The sequence below is a fragment of the Vigna radiata genome, chromosome 2, assembly GCF_000741045.1.
Source record: "Vigna radiata var. radiata cultivar VC1973A chromosome 2, Vradiata_ver6, whole genome shotgun sequence".
NCBI lineage: Eukaryota > Viridiplantae > Streptophyta > Magnoliopsida > Fabales > Fabaceae > Vigna > Vigna radiata.
This window is the reverse complement of record NC_028352.1, coordinates 16,096,978-16,124,311: the sequence shown is the minus strand read 5'-3', so window position 1 is coordinate 16,124,311 and position 27,334 is coordinate 16,096,978. Positions and strand designations below refer to the sequence as shown.

Sequence of the window (27,334 nt, the reverse complement as noted above, 5' to 3'; positions counted from 1 at the left end):
GATTACATGTAATACCAAGAGTCTGCACTAAGCTACTAGGTACAGAACTAGGTACAGCTAATTAATAACTCTGCAGACTAGTCTAATGATGATAGCTATATGTAATGATTCTAACACTTAGCACTGTATCACAAGAAGTACGGGCTAAACTTGAGCCCAAAAAGAAAGTGACCAACGTTACAAGAAAGAACTGACGCAGTTGCGTCTAGAGTGGTCGTTTTTGGTCTTCAAAATTCTGAACAGATTGATGGTGAAGGTAGAAGGCTCTAGCGAGACCAAGATTATGTATCTATTTCCTCTAATTAGGAAGATTCTAAAAGATATTATCTCAAATTACAACAGAAACATTGACCACTCGCCTTCTGTGTGTCCCGATACCTCAAACTCAGGAAGCGCATTAACTAGTGGAACCATCTGTCATGGTTGCCATAGGAGGAAGAGTAGGATGTGGCACTAGAGGAGGAGGACAAGGACGTGGGGGACGTCCTCAATGCACATTATGTAAAAGGATGGGTCACACTCAAGAGAGTTGCTACTCCTTACATGGTTTCCCTTCCAAAACCGCCAATATTTCGAAGACTTAATCTTCCACTTCTAAGTTTACCGAGGATGAATATCAAGGGTATCTAAGGTTAAAGTCTAATAGCTTGGCACAACCATCCCAATTTCCCAATACATCAACAACCTGCATTTCTCAATCCATGGAAGGTTAAAATTCATGGGTAATTGACTTAGGTGCTTCTGATCACATTTCTGTTAATACCTATTTGTTCTCATTTATTTCCTTTCGAGAAAAACCTCGTTTCATAACCCTTGCAAATGGATCTAAAACTTTCTTAAAAGAAGTCGGTCATGTTTCCTTGTCTCCCTCCCTCCCTCCCTCATCCCATTTATAATTTTCTCGCTATCATCGATAGTCGCCCTCCTATTTTTCTCTTTTTATCCTTAGTGACTTCTGTTGTTATACCCAAGAATGTGAAAGAAGCACTTAATAATCCTGGATGGCGACAAACTATGATTGCATAAATGTGGGCTCTTAATCAAAATAATACTTGGGAGATAGTGCCCCTTCCCCAAAGCAAAAAGGCGGTTGGTTACCGATAGGTGTATGCAGTTAAAGTCAGCCCTAATTGTGAAATTGATCGGCTCAAAGTCCGGCATGTTGCAAAAGGTTACACTCANGTTTATGGTCTTGATTATTGTGACACTTTCTCTCCTGTGGCCAAGATAACTACTGTTTACCTCTTCTTTGCCATGGCCGCCATTCTTCATTGGCAATTTCATCAATTGGATATCAAGAATGCCTTCCTACATGGTGAACTTGAGGAAGAAGTTTATATGGAGCAACCTCCTAAGTTTGTTGCTCAGGAAGAGCCTGGTATGGTATGCAAATTGCATCAGTCTCTATATGGCCTCAAGTAATCACCACATGCTTGGTTTGGAAAGTTTAGCTCCATTGTTCAAAAATTTGGGCTAAAACACAATGAAGCAGATCATTCGGTTTTTTAGTGTCATTCTTCTCTTGGGAAATGTGTTTACATAATAGTATATGTTGATAATATTGTCATTACGGGAAATGATACTGTTGGAATATCTCAACTGAAAGAGTACTTGTGTAGACATTTTCAAACCAAGGATCTTGGAAGTGTCAAATACTTCTTAGGCATTGAAGTAGCACAATCAAAAGATGAAGTTGTAATCTCCCAAAGGAAGTACGCTCTTGATATATTACAAGAAACAAACATGATTGATTGTAGACAGGTAGACAGTCAAATGGATCCAAACTAGAAATTAAGGACAGAAAAAGGTGAATTATTCTCCGATCCAGAGAGGTATAGGAGGCTAGTTGGAATACAGATTTATCTCATTATTACAAGGCCATATCTATCCTTTGCAATTCGAGTGGTTAGTCAGTTCATGCAGGCTCCATGTATTGACCATTGGAATGCTCTCATTCGCATTCTAAGGTATGTTAAAAAGGCTCCTGGGCAAGGATTGTTATATAAAGATAAAGGAAGCATTCATGTCTATGGGTATTGTGATGAAGATTGGGAAGGTTTGCCTATTAATAGACAGTCTACTACAGGATATTGTGTTTTTCTGGGAGGAAACGTTATTTCATGGAAAAATAAGAATTAAAATGTAGTAGGTCGATCAACAGCTAAAGTCGAGTATAGGACTATGGCGTCACTAACATGTGAACTTATATGGGTGAAACAATTCCTTCAAGAGCTTAACTTCTATGACATCCATACTATGAAGATGTATTGTAATAATCAAACTGCTCTCCACATTGCATCAAATCCAATGTTTCATGAAAGGACTAAAGATATAGAAATTGTTGTCATTTTGTTCGTGAAAAATTGTTGACTACAATATGTACTGAGTTTGTTGGGTCAAATGATCAACTTGCAAATGTGTTGACCAAGTCATTAAGGGGTCCTCGGATTGAGTTTATTTGTTCCAAGGTTGGTACATACAATTTGTATGCTCGAGCTTGAGGGGGAGTGTTAGAATATTTACCCTATTTATCATTATTATATTGTGTTTAGGGTTACTCTATTTATCATGATTATATTGTGTTTACGGTTATTCTATTTATCATGTATTTTGTATCACGATTTTTTTATATATAGAATGAGAGTGAGAGGGATCTTTCAAGCCCTCAAGAATTATTTTATAGTTTCAATCTTTTAAGCCCTTGAACCAACTAACTAATACAATGTCCATTAGAGAATTCACCGCATAAAACAAAAGGCAGTAACTAAACAATTCTAACCTACCTAGGCTGATTAGTCTCATCACCCCTTAAATCTTTCACAACCTTAACTGTATCATATGCCTCCCCCATCCCCCTTGGGGAATTTCTAGGTGGTGCTTCATCTTCCTTTATTTGGAACTTTGGACGCTCCCTGTCATGAAAACACAAAGCATCGTGACAATCATCAACTGGGAAATAATTGGATTTTGCTTATTTTCTGGTCATGTAAAGTGTTCAAAGAGCATCAGAAAAAAGGGTTTCAATGGTCAGTTCAAACATTGCATATTGTGAATTCAAATAAAACTTCCTAATAATGACCAAATAAAAAGGAAAAAGAAGAAAAGAGGAGAAAAACTACATAGACAAAAGGGAAAAACAGTAGAACAAAGAACACAAAATATACCAGGGTTGCAAGTAATAGTAATTAATACCTTATTCTCTCCAATAGCTTAGGACTCTTCCTGGCATTCCGAATGAAACGATGTCTGAGAAGCTCTTTAGCACTAGGTCTCTGGAATTAAAGTCATTAAATGGGAGAAAAGTTAGGGAAGATACAGACAAAAAGAACCAGATCTACTCTGATATAGGTTCAGAGTACAAAGTGACCAACTATGGAAAAGTCCTATATATATTGAACCGCGTTGAAGGATACAACTTTGAATAGGACAAATCCAGACAAATAAATACAATTTCCAACCTGTTGTAAATAACATACTATTAAGATAAAAATATTCTGAAAACCTCTATAGTAATTAGAAAAAATATCTTCAAAATCTTAACTATTCATTTTATCATAATTTATTTCTTTATTTTATAAGATTTGATTATTATTACAAATAGAAATGAAGAGAGTTTAATTGGTGTGAATGTTATCATTAAAATAAGTATTTATTTTCTAGCAAAGTTCAAGTTTGGATCAATGTTCCTGATCTTGGGAGCTCAGTTTCCAATGCTTTGTTAACAGTTGTTGATGTCATTGTTCCCCATCATTGTTGAAGTTATGATGGTATATCCCCTAGCCATGGCCAAAAACATTCTAGAAGAGTTGAAGTCATTTGTGGAATATGGGTCTAGACTCTATCTTTTGGATCATCTCAAGCCATCATGAAGATTTTAATACAGTAAGAATAATTTTGGGTTTTGAAATATTTGCATCTTTAATATGTGCATTCTCTCTTTTGAAAGGTTTAGGACTGATAATGCTAGAGATTATTTCAACCAAACCATATCCTCGTATTTCTAATCTAATGGAATCATCCATGATTCTTCATGTGTTTATACCACACAACAAAATGGAGTGGCAGAAAAGAAAAATGGGCATTTACTCAATATAATTCGGGCACTTCTTTTTCAAGGAAATGTTCCAAAAAAATATTGGGGAGAAGCTGTTCTTACCACAACATATGTTATTAATAGACTTCCCTCACATAGCCTAAGTAATAAGAGTCCAATAGAAGTCCTAAATAATTTCTTTCCTCACTTTAAGAAATCAAATGGACTGATTCCTAGAATATTTGGATGTACAGCCTTTGCACATGTCCCTGTTCAAGCTAGAGATAAACTGGATCCCTTTTAAATGTATTTTTTTAGGATATTCAGCTACACAAAAAGGATATAAATGTTATGATCCTATAATTAAAAAATGGTATATCTCAGTTGATGTTACTTTTCTTGAAACTCAACCTTTTTTTAACAAAACTAATCCTACAAAACAATGTCTAGAAGACCCTCGTGAAAATACTGAGTTCTTAACTCTGCCATATATCATAACCAACAGATCTGAGTCTACAAAACAACAACATTAGAGAAGAATAACACTTGGGAAATTGTGGATAAACCCAAAGAAAAGAATATTGTTGACTGTAAGTGGATATTCACAGTAAAATGTAACGTTGATGGGTCACTTGAACGATACAAAGCAAGATCAGTGGCCAAAGGATACACTCAAGCATATGGAATAGATTATGAAGAGACGTTTGCACCAGTTGCTAAAATGAATACTCTAAGGATTCTTCTATCCTTAGCTGCTCAATTTTAATGTTAAAATTGTCTTTCTTCATGGAGACCTAGAGAAAGAAATCCACATGAATATCCCACAGGGGGTTGAAGGAGATAGACAAAATAAGGTGTGCAGACTTAAGAAGGCACTATATGGATTGAAACAATCTCCTAGAGCATGGTTTGAGAGGTTCTCAAAAGTTATGAAGGGATTTGGCTACAAACAAAACCAAGGAGACCACATGTTGTTCATAAAACATTCAGAAAAGGGGAAGGTAACCGTTCTTTTGGTGTATATGTGGATGATATTATAGTAATTGGGAATGATGAAAAAGAAAAGGAAAAATTGAAACAAAGACTAGTCCAAGAATTTGATCTCAAAGAGCTTGGAAAAATGAAATATTTTCTCGAAATTGAAATAGCATACTCTAACCAAGGAATATTTATATCCCAACAAAAATACATAACCGATTTGTTGGCTGAGACAAAGACTATTGGATGCAAACCCGCAACCACTCTAATGGACTCCAATCACAAACTGAGTAAATGCGGAGATGAACCAGAAGTAGAAAAAAGGATGTACCAGAGGTTAGTTGGAAAATTAATATATTTGGCGCATACCCGACCAGATATTGCTCATTCGATAAGTGTAATAAGTCAGTTTATGCATGAACCAAAGAAGTCTCACCTTCAAGTTGCCTATAGGATTCTACATTACTTAATAGGCACTCCCGGAAAGGGAATCCTATTCAAGAAGAATGAAAGGTTGAACCTTGAAGCCTACACTGATGCAGACTATGCAGGATCTCTAATTGATAGAAGATCGAGTACTGGATATTGTACTTTCCTGGGTGGAAATTTAGTAACATGGACAAATAAAAAACAAAATGTAGTGTTTAGATCATCAGCCGAATCAGAGTTCAGAGCACTTGCTCAAGGAATATGTGAATTATTATGGATAAAAATTATTCTGGATGATTTGAAGGGTCCCATGAAACTGTATTGTGATAATAAATCAGCAATAGAAATTGCACATAATACCGTTCAACATGACCGGACAAAACACGTTGAAATAGATAGACACTTCATCAAAGAAAAAGTAGACGAAGGTTTAATATGCATGGCATATGTCCCATCCAGGCAACAAGTAGTTGATGGCAACAAGTAGTTGATGGGTTAACAAAAAGTCTCAATAGCCCTATCTTCCAAGATCTTACAAGCAAGCTGGGAATGACCAATATCTATTCCTCAGCTTGAGGGGGGATGTCAGAATATGTGAATTTATAACACAATAAATGTAATAATTAATATAGCAATTATGTGTAATCCCTAAAATTAAGGGATTAGGATTAGTAATTATTAGGCATATTTCCTTTTATTAAGATTAGGTATTATTACGTAGATATCTCCTAATTTAGAGACTTTATTTCAGGAGGTTTTTTACCTTAATTAGACAATGGTATGTTTCTTTTTAAACACCTATGTATTGTTTCAAAAATATGAACGAGAAAATTATTAATTCCAGCATCCTACTTTTGTTTTCAACAAACATCTAAGAACTTATCTTGGAGTTCTTACATTTCTAATAAAAACCTGGATACCCATCATCACATAATTAGTGTCATCTAACTTATCAAAAGACAAGTACACATTGACATAATAGTATAAATTGATAGGTTAGACACATTGGTGAAGAGGTATTAGAACACGCAGTGGAAAAAGCCATGGAGGAAGAGAGAAAACACTAAAAATTCAAAGAGGTCTAACGAAGGCTATAAGACCAAATCTAGAAAGAGGAGGCCATGATCAGTCTAGCGATGGTGATGAGCGTCAAAGATGATGACTCACGCCGCCACACACGGCTATAAAAATTTGCGTGGACAAATCTTTGACCTACATGTGGGAGCTGATCTTGACTTTGATGGAGGTGATCTCAATGACACGATGGTCGCGTGGTCCAGATAAGCAAAACCATGTGATAGCCGGTCAGAACTAGAACTCTAGCGACGACGACTGTTGTAATGGTAGGGGTGACGAAAAAATGTCAAAAGAACCTTATACTCTAGATACCATATTGAATTTAGTGAAAAACTAGATATAGGATTAATTCTCTTGTGTAGAAATATACATAGGATAATGTATTTATAATAAAGAATATATGGACTAAGCACAAAATACAAATAATGATTGGTAAGAAATAATAATAAAGAAGATAAAAGATAAGATATCTAAGACAAACTAAAGCCTATAATGAAACCAAATCATTAACAATATAAATAAAATGAAAGATGTTGAATGTAGTTAAACTAGGTATAAAATTAATTTCTCTCATGTACAAAATACACATAAGGTAATATAATTATAATAATGAGAATGTGGGCTAGGCCCAAACACAAATGAATATGTAAAAATAACATAATTAACATAGGAAAAATGTTTCCCTAATTAACAATATATCTAACAAAACAATGTGGTTAAGCATATTGTTCTAATTAGAAGAAATATCTATAAAATCATCTTAATTAGAGAAAATATCTATAGAATCTTTCTAATTCGAGAACATATTTGTAGGATCTTTTCTAGATTATTTTTCAATATATTGTTTCCTTATTTCCCTTTTTCTTAAAAGATTAGATTGCTACAAATAGAGGTAAGGAGAATATAATTGATATGAAAATAATAAAGTCATTCTCTTTTTTAAGTCATACATATACACTAGTCTAGCGTACAAGCAAAAAAGGGAAAGATTGAAAATGAGAGCAGGTAAAACATAGACACTTGCCTCAGCAGGAACCTTTTTCAAGCACAATGACACAAATTCTTTCATATAGCGAGAAAAGTGTTCATCTAGCTGCACAAAAATATCATTAAATGTTAACTCTTAATCGGAGAAAATCATCTCCATTACGAAAACTTTGTGAGCTAAAAATACTTAGCAACTTGAAAGACCAATTAATTTGATATAATAAAGCACAGAACTTGTGGTGGATTCTCTCGCGGTATGATGAAAAGCACTCTCATTGGATGAAGATCTGCAAGTGGAGGCTCCCCTTTTGCCATCTCTATTGCAGTAATCCCCAAAGACCAGATATCTGCCTGTATAAACAAGATACAGAGTGATGTTTCTTCTGGGATAAAGACAAAAACGGAACAGAAAAGAGAATAAAAAGAACTATGATAGGATGGACTCGAAAAATAAAATAAATTATTTTTGTAGTAACCTTTTCATTATATCCTTCTGAATTTTGAATAACCTCGGGTGCCATCCAAAATGGTGTTCCTACAAAGGTCTGCAGTTATCAAGCAATTAGCATATCCAGTCAAAAATATTCCACTGAACAACATTAACATTAATTAAATGTTTACCTTTCTCCTTGATATGGTTCTTGTTAACTGTGCAGAAACACCAAAATCGGCAACCTGTAACAAAGCCACAAAAGCACATAGAAATTCATATTCAAATGCATGTTAGTCCACACCTCTAATTATTTTCTTTCATTCATCAAGTCATTCTGTCTTAAAAGAACTTGTAAATTATAGCCTCCAGAATAAGACATACCTTTACATCACCATTCTCAGTTAATAAAATGTTTGCAGCTGCAAAATTGACATCAAATTATTTGAATTATAGGGCTAATAAAAAAAAGTGAAGTTCAAGATTATAAATTTTCAAATATGGAAGAGGGAAAGTAGCTTCAAAGTACAGTATAAACAAGGGAAAGAGTCACTGTTGATATTGATATCAAATTCTTTGAATTATAGGGAGAATAAAACAAAGTGAAGTCCAAGATTATAAAATTTTCAAATATGGAAGAGGGAAAGCAGCTTCAAAGTACAGTATAAACAAGGGAAAGAGTCACTGTTGATACCTTTAATGTCTCTATGAATTTTTCCTTCAGTATGTAGGTAATCAATTGCATGAAGTAAATCACGTAGAATGCAAGCAATTGACATTTCATCAAGTGGGGGACCTGATTGCAGCTGCAAAAACACCATATAGCATTTTGGCAATTGGCAAGAAAAATATACAAATAATAAAATGAAAAAAACGTTGGGATTAGAGAGTTTAAGAAGAGAGGGAAAATCAAATAAATAAAGACTTTGAATAATATTCTGAGATTGATGTGGAATGTATCAATGCAATCCCAAATACCCAATGGTCCTACTTTTAGTTATGAATAAATCCAGTACTATTAGAGATATATTTTTCTCTTACCAAGAAATATCTAGTTTGTTAACGTTAGAATCTATTTTATTTCTGTCAGAATCATTGTTTTTTATTAGTTATATTTTTTCCTTAGTTAACACATTATAATTATTGTGAATAATGGAGATATCCCGGAATCATAGGGATCTGGTTGTCTAGGAGTTAGTATTATGCTTCCTAGAATAGCTTCCTAGCCTTATATTTATGGATTGTATTCTCAGCATAATAATAATACAACATTCTACCCTAAATTGTGAGATGGCATCTGAGCTCTCAAATTTTGGGAGCCGCCTCTCAGTGCCACACCAAAACCCTAGACGACAACCTTCATTGTTATGGCACACAAAACCCTAAAAGTCAACCTTCATTGTTGTTGTGTTTTTGCAATGCAGCCTTCATTGCTACTATGGTTTTGCAGTGTTCTTTCTTAGCTATAGTAGGAACAAGCAAACCCCTTCTCAATGCTTAACGGCTGTGTGGACTTGGCAGACCAACATGCTGAAGTGGTAAATATTGGGTCACAGAGCAATCAGAAACAACTGCATAACCTCAACACTGCCTATCAATTGAATGGGAAGAATTATTAGAAATGGGCCTAGCTTGTTGGCAGAACTTTGAAAGGTAAAGAGAAAGCTAACCACTTGACTGAAGATGCTCCTGAAGAAGAAGATCCCAGATTTACAAAATGGGATGAAGAGGATTCTATGATCATGACACGGCTATGAAATTCCATGATCCCAAAAATCACTGATACTTACATGTTTCTTATTTCTGCCAAGGAAATTTGGAATGCCATGGAGTAGACATACTCCACAGCTAAAGATGCTACTCATATATATGATGTGAAGGTGAAAACCATTGCTGCAAAACAAGGCAACAAGATTGTTACAGAGTACGCCAATCAACTCAAATCCCTATGGATGGAATTAGACCATTACAGGATCATCAAAGCCAAGTGCTCAGATAATTCTGCAATGCTCAAAGAGTATATTGTACAAGATAGAGTCTATGATTGGTGGGGCTAAACTCTGATTTTGATCAAGTGAGAGTCAAGATCCTTGGAAAAGAAAAACTTCCAAGTATTAACGAAGTAGTAGCTATGGTCAGAAGTGAAGAAAGTAGAAGGGGAATAATGCTAGAAACTCCAACCATGAAAAATTCAGCCATAGTAGCTGCTGCATCGGCCATGATTGTTGACCTAAAAATGGGGGAATAGCCAATATGCAGAAGAACGGTGAAGGAGTGTGGTGTACTTTTTGTGACAAGTCTCGCCACGATCGTGATAAATGTTGGAAGCTACATGGAAAGCCATCTAGTAGAGATTGCGGATCCCAACACCGTGACAAGGAGTGGGGAAAAAAGGGAGACAACACTAGAAAGGGGCACACATAAGTTGTTAGGAATCTTTAGTGTAAGAGCCTAACAATCACCGTCACCACTGATATGCACTCACACAAGACAGAAAGAATCAAACAATGGATATGTTTAGGGATGGCAAAAAAATCCACAGGCACGGGTATCCGCGGGTAAAACCCGCGGCGGATAGTTACTACCCGCGGATATTTACTACCCGCTGGGTAACGGATAGCGGATATTTTAATACCCGTTTCTAAACGGATCGAGTACGGGTAGTATATTATCTGACCCGCAAGTACTCGCTACCCACAAAAAATAAATAAAAAAAACTAATTTATATATTTTTAATTAAATTTAATTAAAAATAAAATAAAATTATATTTTATTAGATTAAAATTAATTTAAATTAAATTTTAATTTGTATTTAATTTAATTTATATTATATTATATATATTTTTTGTAATTTTATTTAAATTTTATTTTAAAAAATATAAAATATATATCTTTTTCATTTTTTGCGGATATCCGCGGGTACCTGTGGATTTTTAAAATACCTGCGGGTATTTTTTAAGCGGGTACCCGGCGGGTAGCGGGTCGGGTGACAGGTACGTTTTTATCCGACAGGTCGAATTACGGGTAGGCACTATCCGTGTCCGACCCGACCCGTTGTCATCCCTAGATATGTTATTCACAGTAACAATCACTGAGAACAAAGTGTAACTCGTGGGCCTAACCCCTCTCACAAGGTTCGAAACTAGTTTGTACAAAGTATACAATTGACTAACTCCCTTCTAACAATATAACAAAGTCCTATTTATATCATTCCTCTGCCTTCTAACCTAAACCCATTGCCCATTATGCCCTATCACCCTATATCCTATCATAGGTGCTGCAACCAATGAAGAAAACATAGGAGGAGTGCTTCCACTTAACCAGGATGAGGTAGAGCAGATGAGATCATTCCTCAACAAGTTGGATAAGTCACATGGTAATTGTTCTCTGGCACATTCAAGTACGTTTGACGAGTTCCTTTCTTTTGGACTTAATGCCTCAGATAAAAGCCCTAACCCATATTGGATACTAGATTTGGGGCTACCGACCACATGACAACCCTACCTAAAAATTTCTCTTCTTTACACCCCTTGCCTTACCAACAAGAAAATATCCACATCAATGGCTGTCTAATGACTGCAGCCGGTCAAGGAGCAGTTAAAATAAGCCCATCTATAACCCTCAAAAATGTCCTTCATATTCCTAAGTTGTCTATCAGTTTAGTTTCCCTAAAAAAACTCATACAAGATCTATCATGAAATGCTATTTTTTATGACAATGTTTGTATTTTACAAAACAAGTACTCAAAGAGGAGGACGATTGGACATGTTAGAGAACAAAATGGCTTATATTACATGGACCATCCAAATCTGCCACCAGACCTAGAAAATAACACCTCTTTTTTCTCTTATTCAATAAAGTCCAGCAAGGAAAAGGTCTTCCTACATCACTGTTGCCTTGGACATCCTTCCTTTAGAGTCAAAAAATTGTTATTCCCTTCCCTTTTTAGCAAATTAGATGTGGCAAGTCTCAATTGTCATGTGTGTGAACTTCCTAAGCACAAACATGTTCCTTTTCCAGTTAGTAATAATAAAAGAACTTTCTCCTTTTATTTAATTCATACAGATGTGTGAGGTCCCTCAACTGTCCCAAATGTTTCTAGTGTCCGTTGGTTTCTTACCTTTATAGATGATTGTACTCGTGTCACATGGGTTTTCTTACTAAACCAAAAATCTAAAGTCACCTATGTGGTTCAGCGTTTTTCCTCCATGGTAAAAATTCAATTTGGTGTTAGCATTAAGAGGATTAGATCCGATAATGCCAAATATTGCTTTAATCACGGGCTTATTTCCTTTTGTCAAAAGGAAGGCGTAATTCATGAGTCATCTTGTGTCAAGACACCTTGACAAAATAGAATTGCTGAGCGGAAAAATGGACACCTTTTAGACCAAACAGGAGCCCTTCTTTTTCAATATAAGGTTCCTAAAATGTTTTTGGGGGAGGCTATTCTCTCTGCCTGTTATCTAATTAATAGACTACCTTCTAGTAGAAAGCTTCCAAAAGCCCTATGGAGGTTTTGTCCTTTTTTTATCCTAATGTGTCTACATTCAACAATCTTATTCCAAAAATATTTGGGTGTGTTTCTTTTGTCCATGTGCACAATAGTGATAGAGGAAAACTTGATCCTAAAGCCTTAAAATGTGTTTTCATAGGATACTCATCAACACAAAAAGGACATAAATGTTATTACCCACCATCCAAAAAATTGTGTCCAGAGATGTCACCTTCTTTGAACACCAGAGTTACTTCCACCAAGATCATCTTCAGGGGGAGACTGCAAGAAATGAAGATGATCTTCTTATGCTCCCTGACTGAAGTTTAGGACCAGAAATAGGGACTAAAAGTGTAACAGTTGAGAAGGAACTCACTCAAGATGGAGCTGATGTAAGATTTGGGAAAATTCTAGTTTATACAAGGAAGACAAAGGCCATTCCAAAATTTGTCCATGTCCAACAATCCAACCCAACATTACATGAGGTAACTAACCCTATTCTTTTAATCTCCATTGAATCAACCTCTGATTTTCAGCACCACTTTTAATATAGTTCAGCACCACTTTATGTGGATCTATATATTCCAATTTCCCTTAGGAAAGAGAGTAGGAAATGTACCACCAAGTCGTTGTACCCTCTAACCAATTACTTATTCTTTAAAAACTTCTCACCTACCCATAAAACCTCCTCACAAGCCTAAACACCACAATCACACCTACCTCTTTATCTGAGGCAATGAATAATAAAAAATGGAAACAAGCCATGGATGAGGAAATGGAAGCGTTAGAAAAGAATGGTACCCAGGATTTGGTTGCTCTCCCAAATGGAAAAATACCATTAGGATGCAAGTGGGTATATACTATAAAATACAAGGATAATGGGTCCATTGAGAGGTATAAAGCAAGGTTAGTAGCTAAGGGATTCACTCAAACCTATGGAGTGGATTACATGGAAACCTTTGCTCCAGTTACATAAATGAACACAGTTAGGGTGATATTATCCCTAGCGGTTAATTATGGTTGGAACTTGCAACAATTTGATGTTATAAATGCCTTCCTCATGGAGAAATTGAAGAGAATATTTACATGGAATTGTCCCCTGGATATAAGGGAAAAACAGCTGCCAACACTATTTGCAAGCTAAAAAAGGCTTTGTATGGGCTGAAATAATCACCACGAGCATGGTTTGGGAGGTTTACTATAGTTATGATAGGTATGGGCTTTAAACAAAGTCAAGGAGACCACACTTTGTTCATTAAACACTCTAAGTCAAGGGGAGTAACCGTGTTATTTGTTTATGTGGATGATATTATAGTGACAGGTGATGACAAGGAGGAGCAAAAGCTGTTAGGCCAACAGCTAGCCAAGGAATTTGAAATTAAGAACTTGGGAAAATTGAAGTACCTTTTGGGAATTGAAGTGGCTCGTTCTAAAAAGGGAATATTCATATCTAAACAGAAATACATCACTGATTTGTTGAAAGGAACTAGTAAGACTGCTTGCAAGCCTGCAAGTACACCAATTGATCCTAGCATGAAATTGGGAAATGCTGAAGACGATACTACAGTTGACAAGGAAATGTATCAAAGGCTAGTAGGTAGACTGATTTATTTATCTCACATATTAAGATTGACAGACATTTCATCAAAGATAATCTAGACACGAGCTTTGTGATTACAACTCATTCCTACAGAACTTCAGATAGTAGATATTTTTACAAAAGGGCTCCCTCCGGGTAGATTTCAAGATTTGTAGACAAGTTGGGAATGATTGATATTCATTTACCAACTTGAGGGAGAGTGTTGTAATTAGAGGAAATATTTATAGAATCTTCTTAATTAGAGAAAATATATATAAAATCTTCTTAATTAGAGAAAATAAATGTATGATCTTCTAGATTATTTTTTAGTATATTATTTCCCTATTTTAGAATATTAGATTGCTACAAATAGAAGAAAGGACAATGTAATTCACATGAATGAAAATAATAAAATCACTTTTATTTTCAGCTACCATTTTAATATATAAATATGAATATATGCAACTACATTTTCCACTCAGCAATAGTGCTTAGGAATGCAACACATGAAAATATTCAAAAACAAGCAAAAACATGCAAGGGATGTTCTATTAGAAACATGTCCACAGAAGTAACCTACTAGATCAGCAACAGAGCCTCCAGCCATGTATTCCATTATTATCCAAAGTTTAGTTTGATTAAGAAAGGAACCATAATACTCAGTAATGTATGCAGATCGACATTGGGACAGAACAGAAATTTCCTGAAAAAGAAAAATGGAAACTATTAAACAAATAACATTAAATATTTGGTAAAAGAGGCACATTGTAAAGTAGTAGTAATATGTAAGATTCTACGAGTACCTTCTGAATGTCTTCTATTTCATCCTCTCTACACAGAGTGAAAAAGAAAAAAAAATGTTATAAAGTCACACTAGGCAATAATTGCATCAGAATTTTGAGATCAACAAGGAAATGCATTGTAGACAAGAATCATATTTTCTACTCCGAGACAAAATCTAAGTTTACATAACAAATATGAGAAGTCAACTTAGTTCACTACCGTGTGTTCTACTTCCCTACAAAATGTAAGCAATTTTTTTTCAATTGTCATAGGTGTTTTGTATCCCATAGGATGATGTGATCAAGATAACGAAGTCTTCAACTAAAGAAAAAAAGAATTCTCAAAAAGATAGGTTAAAAGATATAGATGAGAAAACAATAGAGAAGAAAATCTACCTAGTAACAAAAATAGTTTGAAAAGAGACAAAGGTAGTAATACCTAGCATAACTTATACTAGGTTAGAATAGGAATAAGGTGCGCTAACACATTAGGCAAGAATTCAAGTCCCACATCTATAAATAGGGTTTGATGCTAATAACCAAGACCTCATAAAAAGAAACCCATATGAGCATGTAAAAAAACACCTTGGAGTGGAATATACAACATTAGAGTGTTTTCTTAGCCTACCTTGTAACAAAAATAGTTTGAAAAGAGACAAAGGTCACTAATAACTAACTAGAATAATTTATATTGGGTTAGAATAGGAAATAAGGTGAGCCAAGACCTTAGGTAGGAATTCAAGTCCCACATATATAAATAGGGTTCAATGCTAATAGCCAAGAGCTTATAAAAAAGAAACTCATATGAGCATGTAAAGAAACACCTTTGAATGGAATATACACTAGAAAGTTTTATTAGCCTTTTGTGTGTTCTTGTGTGAGTGAGTTATATTAGTGTTGTTTTCCTAAGTGATCTCTCATCCTCTTTGCCTTTCTTAGAGCATCCAAAAGAGTGTTCCAAGAGCTCAACCGTCTTTCCCCCTCTTCTTGGGTGGTGTACACGGTCAAAGGTAAGATCGTTCTTCCCCATCCATATTTTTGCATTTCTTCTTGTCCATTCCTTCCATTCTTGCTTTTATTATATTGTGTTCTTTCTATGCATTCATCATCTCCCTTCTGCCACTTCCTAAGCTAGCCAAGAACCTACCAAATTACAAAAACATCACTTCACCAAAAAACACCAACCAAATTCTGCAAGAAACAAACAAACAACACCATGGTTCCTTTAATCTTACCTTCGGCCATCTCCCTTCAGGCCTCCCAAAATTTGTCCACAATTCACAACAACCATTACCATTAGAACCCCCACACCATCCACAACATAACCCAAGCAAAATAACTCTAAAACCACCAACCAAAGAAACAAAGAACCTACTTCTTGTCGATACCTAGCTTCTACCAACCCTTGTTGAAGTTCTCTCAAAGAACTTCATCAAGAACCAACCTAACCTCACCATGAATCCCCTAACCTCACCATGAGGCACTTGATTATCCTGGACGGCAACAAGCCATGGTTGATGAAATGCAAGCACTTGACCACAATGGTACTGGGGACCTTGTCCCTCTTCCTTCTGGTAAGAAGCTCGTTGGTTGTAGATGGGTTTATGCTATTAAAGTTGGTCTTATTGGTGAAATTGATAAGCTCGTCTAGTAGCTAAGGGATATACTCAAGTTTATGGCCTTGACTATTGTGATACTTTTTCTCCTATGAATAAACCGGTACGGTTCGTATTTTACTTGCTATGGTTGCCATTCGTCAGTGGCCGCTTTACCAGTTGGACATTAAAAATGTCTTTCTTCATAGTGATCTAGAAGAGGAGATATACATGGAGCAACCTCTTAGGTTTGTTGCTCAGGGGGAGTTTGGGATAGTTTGTAAATTAAATCGTTCCCTTGTGGCTTGAAGCAATCACCTCGAGCTTGGTTTGGTAAATTTAGTCGGGTTGTGCAGGAAACATGTGAGGCGGATCATTCAATGTTTTCTGGTCATTCTTCTCCTGACAAATGTGTTTATATCATGGTGTATGTTGATGATATTGTTATTACATGGAATGACGTCACGAGAATTACTCAATTAAAGAATCATTTGTTCAGCCACTTTCAGACTAAAGATCTGGGTCGTCTAAAATATTTTTTTGGTATTGAAGTGGCACAGTCAAAAGAGGGTGCCATCGTTTCACAAAGGAAATATGCTCTTGATATTTTAGAGGAAACAGGCCTAACAAATTGCAAGCCCATTGATAGTCCTATGGACTCAAATCAAAAGATAATGAGAGATCAAGGTGAACTTTTCTTAGACCCAGAGAGATATAGAAGGTTGGTTGGAAAACTCATCTATCTTACCATAACAAGGCCTGATCTTTCTTATCCAGTGGGAATTATGAGTCAATTTATACAAAATCCACATATTGACCATTGGAATGCAGTGATTCGCATTCTTAAATATGTAATAGGAAACCTAGGACAGGGATCGTTGTACGAGAACAAGGGAAGCACTCTGATCGAAGGATATTGTGATGCAGATTAGGCTAGTTGTCCAATTGATTGAAAATCTACTACAGGATATTGTGTTTTACTTGGAGGGAACCTTGTATCTTGGAAAAGTAAGAAACTAAGTGTTAGTTGCTCGATCTAATGCTAAAGCTGAATATCGATCTATAGCTTTAACTACATGCAAACTTGTGTGTATCAAACAACTTCTTAAAGAATTGAAATTGTGAAAATGAGCCGATGAAACTGTACGTGACAACCAAGCAACCTGTCATATTGCCTCTAATCCAGTGTTTCATGAGAGAACAAAACACATAGAAATTGGTTGTCATTTTATTAGAGAGAAGTTGTTGTCCACGGAACTTGTTACTGAGTTTGTCAACTCTAATGAACAACTCAGAGACATTCTGACCAAATCTCTAGGGGACCTATAATTCAATATATATGTTCCAAGCTTGGTGCATATGATCTATATGCTTCAGCTTGAGGGGGAGTATTGAAATGTAATGTATTTTCTAGTGGGCTTTTTAGAGTGGGCTTTTTTAGGAGTCTTTTGTTTTTCCTTTTTATATTGATTTATTGTCCCTTAAATAGGATAGTATGTGTATTAGGGTTAAGTGAACAATAATAATAAAATTTTCAGTTTCTCTCCCAACTCTTTAAGTTCTTCATTCAGAACATTGTATATAGGCTTGAGTTAGTTAGAACGAAAGAAGAATGATAAGTAGAAACAAGTTCAAAGACAATTAGAGGTAGTCAGAGAGTTGTTTCAATTAGAACATGAAGACCAGATGTTTTATCAAAGAGTTAGACTCTTTCCATAGTTTGTTTCCCTTTCTCATTCTCCAAAGCATTTGATCTTTCTAGTCTTATGCCTTTTATATTTCTTGCATCTTTGAACTTTCTGTCTTTACAAATTGTTATAAGTTACGTAGATGGAATTGAAAAATATCAAACTATGGACTGTGTAGACCAATTGGCTGATTCAAATTTGTCTTCTTATTTTGGCTTTTAAAGACTGCAGTTCTTGAACAAGAATTGTATGTCTATGTATAATTCAATTGAATTGTACTTTCACTGTAACCAAGATAATCAGGCGATTGTTTGATATTCTTGCATTAAAGATTAAGTCAAAATTTGATGGAAGCAGTCCAAGTTGTGCTTTGATAGTTCTTGAAATGAAAACCATTTACATTTCTAAATCTGTCTCTGAATTTAATTTGTGTTTTTACATTTCTTGAATTGAAACCCATTTACATTTATGCTACTGGACACTTCGTTTCTATAGATTAGACGATTAGATTTTGTATTCTAAAATAGAGTGTTTAGTATGTTACATTCTTGTAGTTATTTCTGTTTTTGTTTTCAATTGTTAATTATGATTTTTTGTGCTTAGTTCTTTTAATTTCCAATTTCTGGTTTCTGTTTCAAGTTTCAATATCAGTTTCCAGTTTCTATTTTGGGTTTTAGTTAATCGTTTACAGTTAACTCAATTTTTAGTTTTTGATTTCTAGTTTTTGCTTTAATGATTCAATTCGAGATTGACTCTTGTTAGTTGTCTATTTAATTTCTATTTTCTAGGGTTTCATCCAAAGCTGTCAGTCTTTGTTAATCCAGTTTTTGTTAATTCTGATATTCATTCTTTAAACAAAAAATCCTGTCGCACAATCTTAATTTGTTTAGAGAAGAAAATTATGCAATAGACATATCTTGAGAGTGTCTTTGTGGATTTGACCTAAGTTAAAATCTATACTTCATTTTAGGGAGAACTTAGTTGTATTGAAAGATCATTGCAACATGAGCTTTGTCAATGGGCCGCCACAGAAAACTCACATTGCCATGTGGCGGCAAGCTATAACTTTGCCCTCGATTTCCGCCATGACACCACCATAACTGAGTTTATATAACACTGAGGGAGACCAGATAAAGTATGTGAAAAGGGGCCATAGACAAAATTGAGTGAAATTAAATGAAGTAGATATATATGGGTTCAGCTTTCAAGATTTCTTACTTCAATTACAAAGAATATGTTGAAACAAGGAAAAAGTATTATTCTTTCCAGTGCAGTATTTGATTTTTATTTCATAATTCTAGTAAGCAAACAATTTGAGATAATTTACTGGAAGATGTTTTAAGGTAACTTTAGAGGCCTATTGTTATAATCAGTTCAGGTTTCAAATAAATACAACCAGTCCCGCAGTTCTTTGAATTTGAACATTCTAGAAAAGAATATACTTACGATTCTTCCAAATCAATCATTTTGATAGCAACTTCCTTGTTTAGCTCCTTGTCAAACCTAGGAAAAGAGAAAGACCAACAAAATGAGAAACAACTCTTTATCCACACATTGGCTTTAGATTTTGTTAATAAAAGTTACTGGAGAGCACTAAGGAAGTAATAATTTGTATGTGTACTACTTTAGGTTTCCTATAGACATAACTTATCACTTCAAACTATACAAATATACCTTTTATTGCTACATCCTTCAAAATGACATTTATAACAATTTTCCAAATATACCTTCCAATTAGTCATACCCTGCTTTTAATTAGAAAATGTCCGAATTAGACTCATCCTTAGAAAAAAGTAAACTCAATTAATACTGCATGAAACACCCTTTCTTTTCATAACATTCTTTTTAAATAACTTACCAAAAAATATATATGGGCTTTGGTGACCAAATAATGTTAGTCACCTTATTTGCAATCAACCTAATCTAATATTGCCCTACACTGGTAAAACACGACATAAAAGATGCAAGGACAGGATGCTTCAATAGTTAGTATCAGTGCCTGATATGTAAAGTGCACAGTCTCTCTTAACTCTATTTATTTTCTCTCTATAACCTCTCTGTTCTGTTATTCTTCTATATCCCCTTCTTTCTTTCTCTTTATTTTTCTGAATTTTTGCTTTTCTCTGAATCCCGTCTAAATTGTATATCTGTACCATTGAACATCCTTCCGTTACTTTTTTCCTTAAATATAGAATAGAACCCATTCAACAATATTACACTCTATTTTAGTAGCAGCATCTGCAACTGAAAATAAGAACCTTAGTTTAAGAAACAAAACTATCTCTAAGTCAACATAGGAGAAAGATATGCTTCAATTTCCAAACTTTGAAATTGTTAAGATAGTGTTACCTATAATATTATGTCTATTTGGACTTAGCCCATATTTTTTTCATTATTCTTCATTATAAATATATTACCCTATGTGTATTTTTTGTACAAAGGAGCATTAACCTAATACTTAGTTTTCACTATTTTAACAGAAATAATAAGCCTACACAGTCATATGGAGACGTGAAGACAACCTCTACTGCAATGGATTCAGAGTAATGATCAGATCATTAGAATTATCTAACAACCAAATATTTAGCAGTCGAAAGAGATCTAGGGTAGTTTATGCATCATGCACGTCTAAATGTCAAGTCGTTCAATATTTATCCCTCGTTTTCCATAGTCTGAAGAATACAACTCAGAATAAGTACGACATTCATAAAATTCAAATATCAATAAGGAGTGATACAACAGTCATAGTAAGGTTTTACCTACTTAACTCTTTATCCATAATAAAGAGGGCCCTTTATACATAACCCTAACATCAAATTACAGATGTCAACACAATACATCCTGTTATCCTTCACTATCAAATGAGAAAGAAGTATAAAGCATAAGATTTGTATCTAAAGAAAAAATGTTATGAATATTCCTCCAGCAGAAAAAACAAGCAGATAGCCTCACACTAAGAAACGCTCCCTTGAGCTCAACATGAAAAGACAATTCAATTTCTAAGGGCACATTACAATGAGCTCCAATATCAAAATCATACACCTACCCTTTATACACGTCGCCGAATGACCCTTGCCCAATAAGCTCCAATGAGCCAAATCTTGCCCCTGCAGCCTCAACCAGACCCGCTATGTCAGCCATTTTCGGGAGCAAACCTTCAGAACCCTGACACACTGTCTCCTACATAAATATCTGAAACACCAAGATCACGACTTAGACACAAACCACTTTCCAATAAGTCATAAACCCACAATCCAAACCAAATTCAAACAAACACCCCAACTATTGACCCTCAAAACCAACACCAACAACAATTAATCAACAGCAACAAAAAGACCAACATCAGAAAATCGAAGCCAACCCCACCACCCCAAGTCAACCAAACTTCAAAGGGAACCATAAAGCCCAAAATTTGTAAACATTAAAAAGACAAAACCAGCAATAGCAATCTGAAAAGCAACTCAATGCTGCGAAGCATTGCACTTGAACTCAAAGCAAAGCAAAAGAGAAAGATAGAGTGTGCGGGTGTATGTGAGAGAGAGAGAGAGAGAGAGAGAGAGATAAAAGTTGTTAGGTGGAAGTGAGATGGTAAAGTGACCACACAGCAGAATTGAATGCGCGAGGACACTAAGCGAAAACGAAAGGAAAGCGAAACAATAACAAGAAAAGTCACAGCATCAACCCTTTTGTGACAGTCCCACGAATCGTTGAGGAATTGGTACTGAACTCACCAAGAGCAAGAAGGTTAGGGGTTCAAGGGACACACAAAGAGATGAATCTTTAGGAGAATTCCGAGTTGGGGATTTGGGTTAACTCGGAGCTTGATTGCTTCGTTGTTGTTCAACACATGAATCGAAGGACAAGTATGTTGTCCCTGTGCTGGTCTGTTTCATAATAGAATCTTCTTAACTTCTCTCACATTTATTTCTATAATTAACTCCAGTTGTAATTTAATTTAATATTTAATGATTTTTATCCATTTTAATTAATTAATATTTATTATATAATTAAGTACTTTATTTTTTGTATAAATATAATTGCCTCTGATATAACTCAATCATTCGAAGAAGATCGAACTGAAACATATATAATCAAATGAATTAATTAATTAATCACTTATGCGTATATGTTTGATTTTTACATATATGATATGCCTCTTATTGTTAAAAATTTGAATCACTAGAAAAACAAATTCTTACCAAAATGCTAAATATTTAATGGATATAAGTTTTTATTTAAATATGTATACTTCAGTCAAATTTATTTAGTTTTAATACTTATATTATGACAGCGTGATAAAAATGACTTATTATAATTGTTACTAGTTTATTTGTTATAGTAAACCTAATTTATTATGATACAATTTTTCAGTGTCATAGAAAGAATGAAATTTTTATAACTCCCACAACTATGACGTAAGAATATCTATCAAGTCTCGTGTACAAGAGTGATGGTTCTTGTTTTCGGGCATAACTATGGTCAATTATCAATCACAATATCTTGACATAGACGAGGGTTATTTCATTCTTAGGAGAAAAAATCATAGGAATAAAGAGGGTGAATAGTATTTTTAAATATCTTTTGCAAAATAGCATCTAATGGAGTGTAAGAGATATATAATTTAAATGAGATGTTTAAACCCTAGTTTTTATGAAATGCGTATGAGGAAAACGTTTTAAAGATCTAAGCAATAAAACACAGATTTTATACGGTTAAACTCCTTTAGTTGTCTCTATTTTCGTGGATTTTTTCCAATTTAATCCTCATTTTATTAGAATCCCCAATTTAGTCCTAAAAAGTGCTAATTTGTGTTAATTGAGCCTCTGCCGTTAAATTGGGTTAATGGGGTTAAGTTTTTTATGAAGTGAAAGATTGACGTGGCAAATTTTTTTAAACATGGCATAAGGAGGGTGTTACGTGGAATTTCCTAAGTTTAATGTGAAAAATGTTTGATTAAAAAAAAATCATCCTCCATTATAAGCACCTCCCAGAAATCCTACCCAAAAATCTTCTTCTCAGAGAGACACTACTGAAAGAGAAGAAAGAAGTAATAGGTAAAGAAGAGTGGAAATGGTGGAGCACCAGTGGTGGATGCACAGTTCTCCTACCCAAAAATCTTCTTCTCAGAGAGACACTACTGAAAGAGAAGAAAGAAGTAATGGGTAAAGAAGAGTGGAAATGGTGGAGCACCAATGGTGGATGCACAATTCGGCGTTTCTCGCGATTTGGTGAACCCGTTTTGGAAGAGGAAGGGAACAGGCCAGCCACGCTTCTGACAGGCGGTGCCTCCGGTTGTAGGTAGAAAACTCATCTTTCTCAACCAAGGTAGTTTCTCCATGCTGAACCACGGGTGAAGAAGGCACATGCACTATTGATTTATGAACTATATATGTGCTCTCTTGAGCCGCTCTTAATTCCACCAAACTAATCGATATCTGCACGCAACAACCAAAAGCTACCACTATGAACACAAAAACAACAAACACAAAGGCGCAATGTTGATTAAGAAAACAACCATCAGTCTCTCAACATAATAAACTAAAACATCATGGATGATAGACATACACTAAGTAAAGGAGACGACTCTACAACACCACCAAAAATTGTAATAGGAATGTTTAAATCAAAATCCTTTTGATCAACCACATATGCAAATTCATCCAGATTCAAAGTTGCAGTTCCGACCACGGGAACCTTAGTCTTTGACCTTTGATTCAAACCCTACAACATAGAACCAACCAATTAAAATCAAATTCAAAGGAACAACAACAACAATTATTATCATAATTATATAATAATTCACAAAAACAAGAAAAGGAAAAATAAAAACACCCTTTTTTTCAATCAACCCCAAAAATCACTTCTTTAAAATAATATAAAAAATCAACATATACTTGTCATTAGGCAGGTTTTCATTGCTGGAATAGTACTTCACCACTTGCTTAATGGTCTTGAGTTTGAGATCCTCCAACGAGACAACAGACACAATGGCGTGATTGCGGTCCTCGATGTGAACGCCATGGTCATACTCGCAACGGTGATTTTCAGTTTCAGTTTCCACAACGGTGAGATTGGGACCAATAGAGGGATCCACGAGTGGAGGAGGCAAGGAGGTGACATTAACGACCGTTGTAATGGCGGCGATGGCCGAAGGGGGAACTTGTTCGCCGCCTTCCACTGAGGAGAGAAGAAATTCTCCCATTTCAGAAACCATATTATTAAAATCTAATCTTTTAAGAAATGCCACGTATAAAGGTTTCAACATGTCACGTCTAAAAAAGTTGTCACGTCAATCTTCCACTTCATCAAAAACTTAACCTCATTAATCCAATTTAACGACAGGGGCCCAATTGACTCAAATTATCATTTTTTAGGACTAAATTGGAGATTTTAATAAATCAGGGATTGAACTGGGAAAAACCCACGAAAATAGGGACAACTAAAGGGGTTTAACCATTTTATACGGGTTCACTCAATCCTGAGCTACGTCTAGTTCTCCCTTAAGAACTCTTAAAGAAGATTACACAAGTGTCTAGACTGTTTAACTCAAATGAGCTAAACACCAAGTGTTTTAATTCTCTTTAGAATATGCAACACAATAAGTGTTAAAATCAAATATAGATTGATAATTTTCAAAGAGAGGATAAAAGTAGTACAATGAAATATGAGATTTTGATAAGGTTCTTTCTCTTAGAAAATTTAGCTTCAGACGATATAGAGCAATAGTAACCTTGTTTTAGCGTTCGCGAGTTGACTATATTATCCTTCTTGTCTTCTCTTCAAGATTCCGTCTATTTATAACTTTTCTTGATAAATGACCATTAAACAAAGAGATTGACTTCATGTAGAGCTTGTAGCTTTTATAGGTGAGAAGTCAGACTCAAGTCTATTTTGTAAAGGTGTATTGCTTTGTCATAGCCTTTATCAAAACAGAGTTTGTACAATATGTCAGAGCAGAACATTTCAAGGGGAACATTCCCAAAATGTTATTTACATCTCTCAATGTCTTTTATTTTTTATGTAGTGATTCTGATGAAGTCCTTGTAGTTTTCATGATCTGCACGAATATCAAGAACAAGGTATACAAGCATCCAAGCCCTTTATCGTACATTAAATATTTTAAACGTTGATAAACGTTAAAATGTATAGCATGTTCAAAACATTTTATAATGTGTCATATAATTAATAAATGCATTGTTTGGTAAAACATTCAACATATTATCATAAGATGGTGTAAAACATTAGATTCTTCATTTTTAAAAGTTATTTGTAAATGATATAGCGGGCTTTCTTGAGACAAAATAAAAACGTCCAACAACCCATGTTTTGAACTTTATCAAACAATACTCAATGAAATATTGATGCAAATAGAAGTGTTTAAACAATTGGGTTTGCCTAATAAACAAGTGCTTAACCAACAAAATCATCTATCTTAATCACTAGGACAAAATAAAAAGAAGAGTAATTTTAATCACGAAAATAGCGTCTAGTCCAAATGCATATTCGAAATGTTATCAAAACTATAAATAGAACATGGCATATCGATAGTCATCCCATTAAGCAAAAACACTATCTCAAAACCTAAGTTAAACGATATAAAACTTTTGATAGAGTGTTTATGACCCATAGCATTTGAACTAAATGACATATGTATTATTTAACATCCAAGCACTAACCTAACTTGAAAAAATACACAAAGTTACACAAACATTCTCATAAGACTAATGTCTAATGAAGAAGCATTTTACAATGACTGAAGCCAAGAGCCGAAGTAATTCTCTCTAGACTATTGTTTAAATAAATTAGAAAATCGTAAACAACATCTAAGAAAAAGTGTCACATTGGAATCTATCAATAAACTATATAAGCAAAATGAGCAAGCTTCGTATGAAAACAGAAGTCTAGCTCTTATATAACACTAAGGATAAAAGAGATGTTTCATTTATAACAATGTTATATCAAGCAAAGCCTTCTATAGAAAATATCGTTTAATAAGTGATCACCAAACACTTTAGCTTTGAGAAAGTCTCTTATGTTTATATCATATGATGAATATATATTCATTTTACCAAACAGTGCATTTATCAATGAAATGACATATGATAAAATTTCTTGAACATGATACAATGCTTAATATTTATTTGTAACGTCCCAATTTCAGTAAGTCATTAGTCTTAATTAAACTGAAGAAAACTCAAAATTTGTATAGCGTAGAAACGTATTTCAAAAACTCAATATTTCAAACATGCAAAAATAAATCAAATCATAATAATTCTAAAAAAAATATTTATTTACATCGTTCAAAATTATTTAAAATAACCAAGAAAATAATAATAAGTTCGATTACATCATTCAAAAAATATTATCCTTAGACTCTTCCTTAGAATAGTAGTCATTAGCCATTAACCTCATCATCCACTAGACATTAAAAATGATTTTCTACATCGCAATATAGAAAAGGAACTTTACATAGAACAACCTCTCGGGCTTGTTATTCACGAGAGTTTGGTTTAGTTTGTAAATTATACCACTTTCTCTATAATCTCAAGCAATCTGGTTCAAAATATTCTACCACATTGATCAATCTTTCGAGCTAAAATACAGCAAGACAAACTAATATGTTTTATATTGTCATACCTCCCATGAATAGTTAATAATATAATTATCATATAAATGATGTGGTTAAAATATCTCAATTAAAGAAGTATTTATACAATATTTTTAGTAAAAAACTTAAAAATCTCAAATATTTTAAAGCTCAACATTAAAAGGAGTGATCATTTATCAAAAGAAATATGCCTAGAAAAATATAGAAAAATAGGTTAAAATCTAATATATCTCACTACTACTAAATCATGTGTCCTTTACCATTTATGTTATGAGTTAAGTCATGCATTAACTACTCATCGTCATTAGTATTTTAAGATATCCCAAAAAAGACTCTGAAACAAAAGTTTTATTAATGCAAAATGATATTTCAACACCGGAATTTGACACCATTTTGACACTAGCCAGGTGTCAAAATGTGATTGGGACATTTTAATTAAAAAAAAAATGAGAAGAAAGTTTGAGACAAGGGCAAATTTGGAAAGCAAAAAACCAAAATTTCATTTGGCGGTTTATTTTACTTGAGAATTAAACTGTAAAATAATTCTAGAGGGCTTGATTGATCCCTCTCATAATCTTCTATTTATAATAATAAATTGATACAAGAGTACATGATAATTAGAGTAACCTAGACACAATATAATCATGATAATTAGA

General features: G+C 34.3%; 1 protein-coding gene across 4 annotated transcripts in view; it reads right to left on the bottom strand.

The window, feature by feature from the left end:
• LOC106756110 (germinal center kinase 1) overlaps nt 1-21,977 on the bottom strand; it is a 35,041-nt gene extending 13,064 nt beyond the window's left edge. For 2 of the 4 annotated variants that reach the window (XM_022778693.1, XM_014638379.2), the window contains exons 1-13: nt 21,802-21,976; nt 21,117-21,262; nt 19,517-19,573; nt 14,809-14,836; nt 14,586-14,708; nt 8,629-8,740; nt 8,319-8,356; nt 8,126-8,179; nt 7,981-8,049; nt 7,739-7,855; nt 7,542-7,610; nt 3,193-3,272; nt 2,784-2,912 (exon numbers count right to left, since the gene is read on the bottom strand). In XM_022778693.1, the coding sequence (XP_022634414.1) occupies nt 2,784-2,912; nt 3,193-3,272; nt 7,542-7,610; nt 7,739-7,855; nt 7,981-8,049; nt 8,126-8,179; nt 8,319-8,356; nt 8,629-8,740; nt 14,586-14,708; nt 14,809-14,836; nt 19,517-19,573; nt 21,117-21,211 (971 nt within the window). In that variant the 5' untranslated portion in view covers nt 21,212-21,262; nt 21,802-21,976. Of the gene's footprint in view, nt 1-2,783; nt 2,913-3,192; nt 3,273-7,541; nt 7,611-7,738; nt 7,856-7,980; nt 8,050-8,125; nt 8,180-8,318; nt 8,357-8,628; nt 8,741-14,585; nt 14,709-14,808; nt 14,837-19,516; nt 19,574-21,116; nt 21,263-21,752 lie in introns of all 4 variants that reach the window. The other 2 variants (XR_002667198.1, XM_022778694.1) reach the window with 2 other exon arrangements.
• Nucleotides 21,978-27,334: the final 5,357 nt, after the last annotated feature.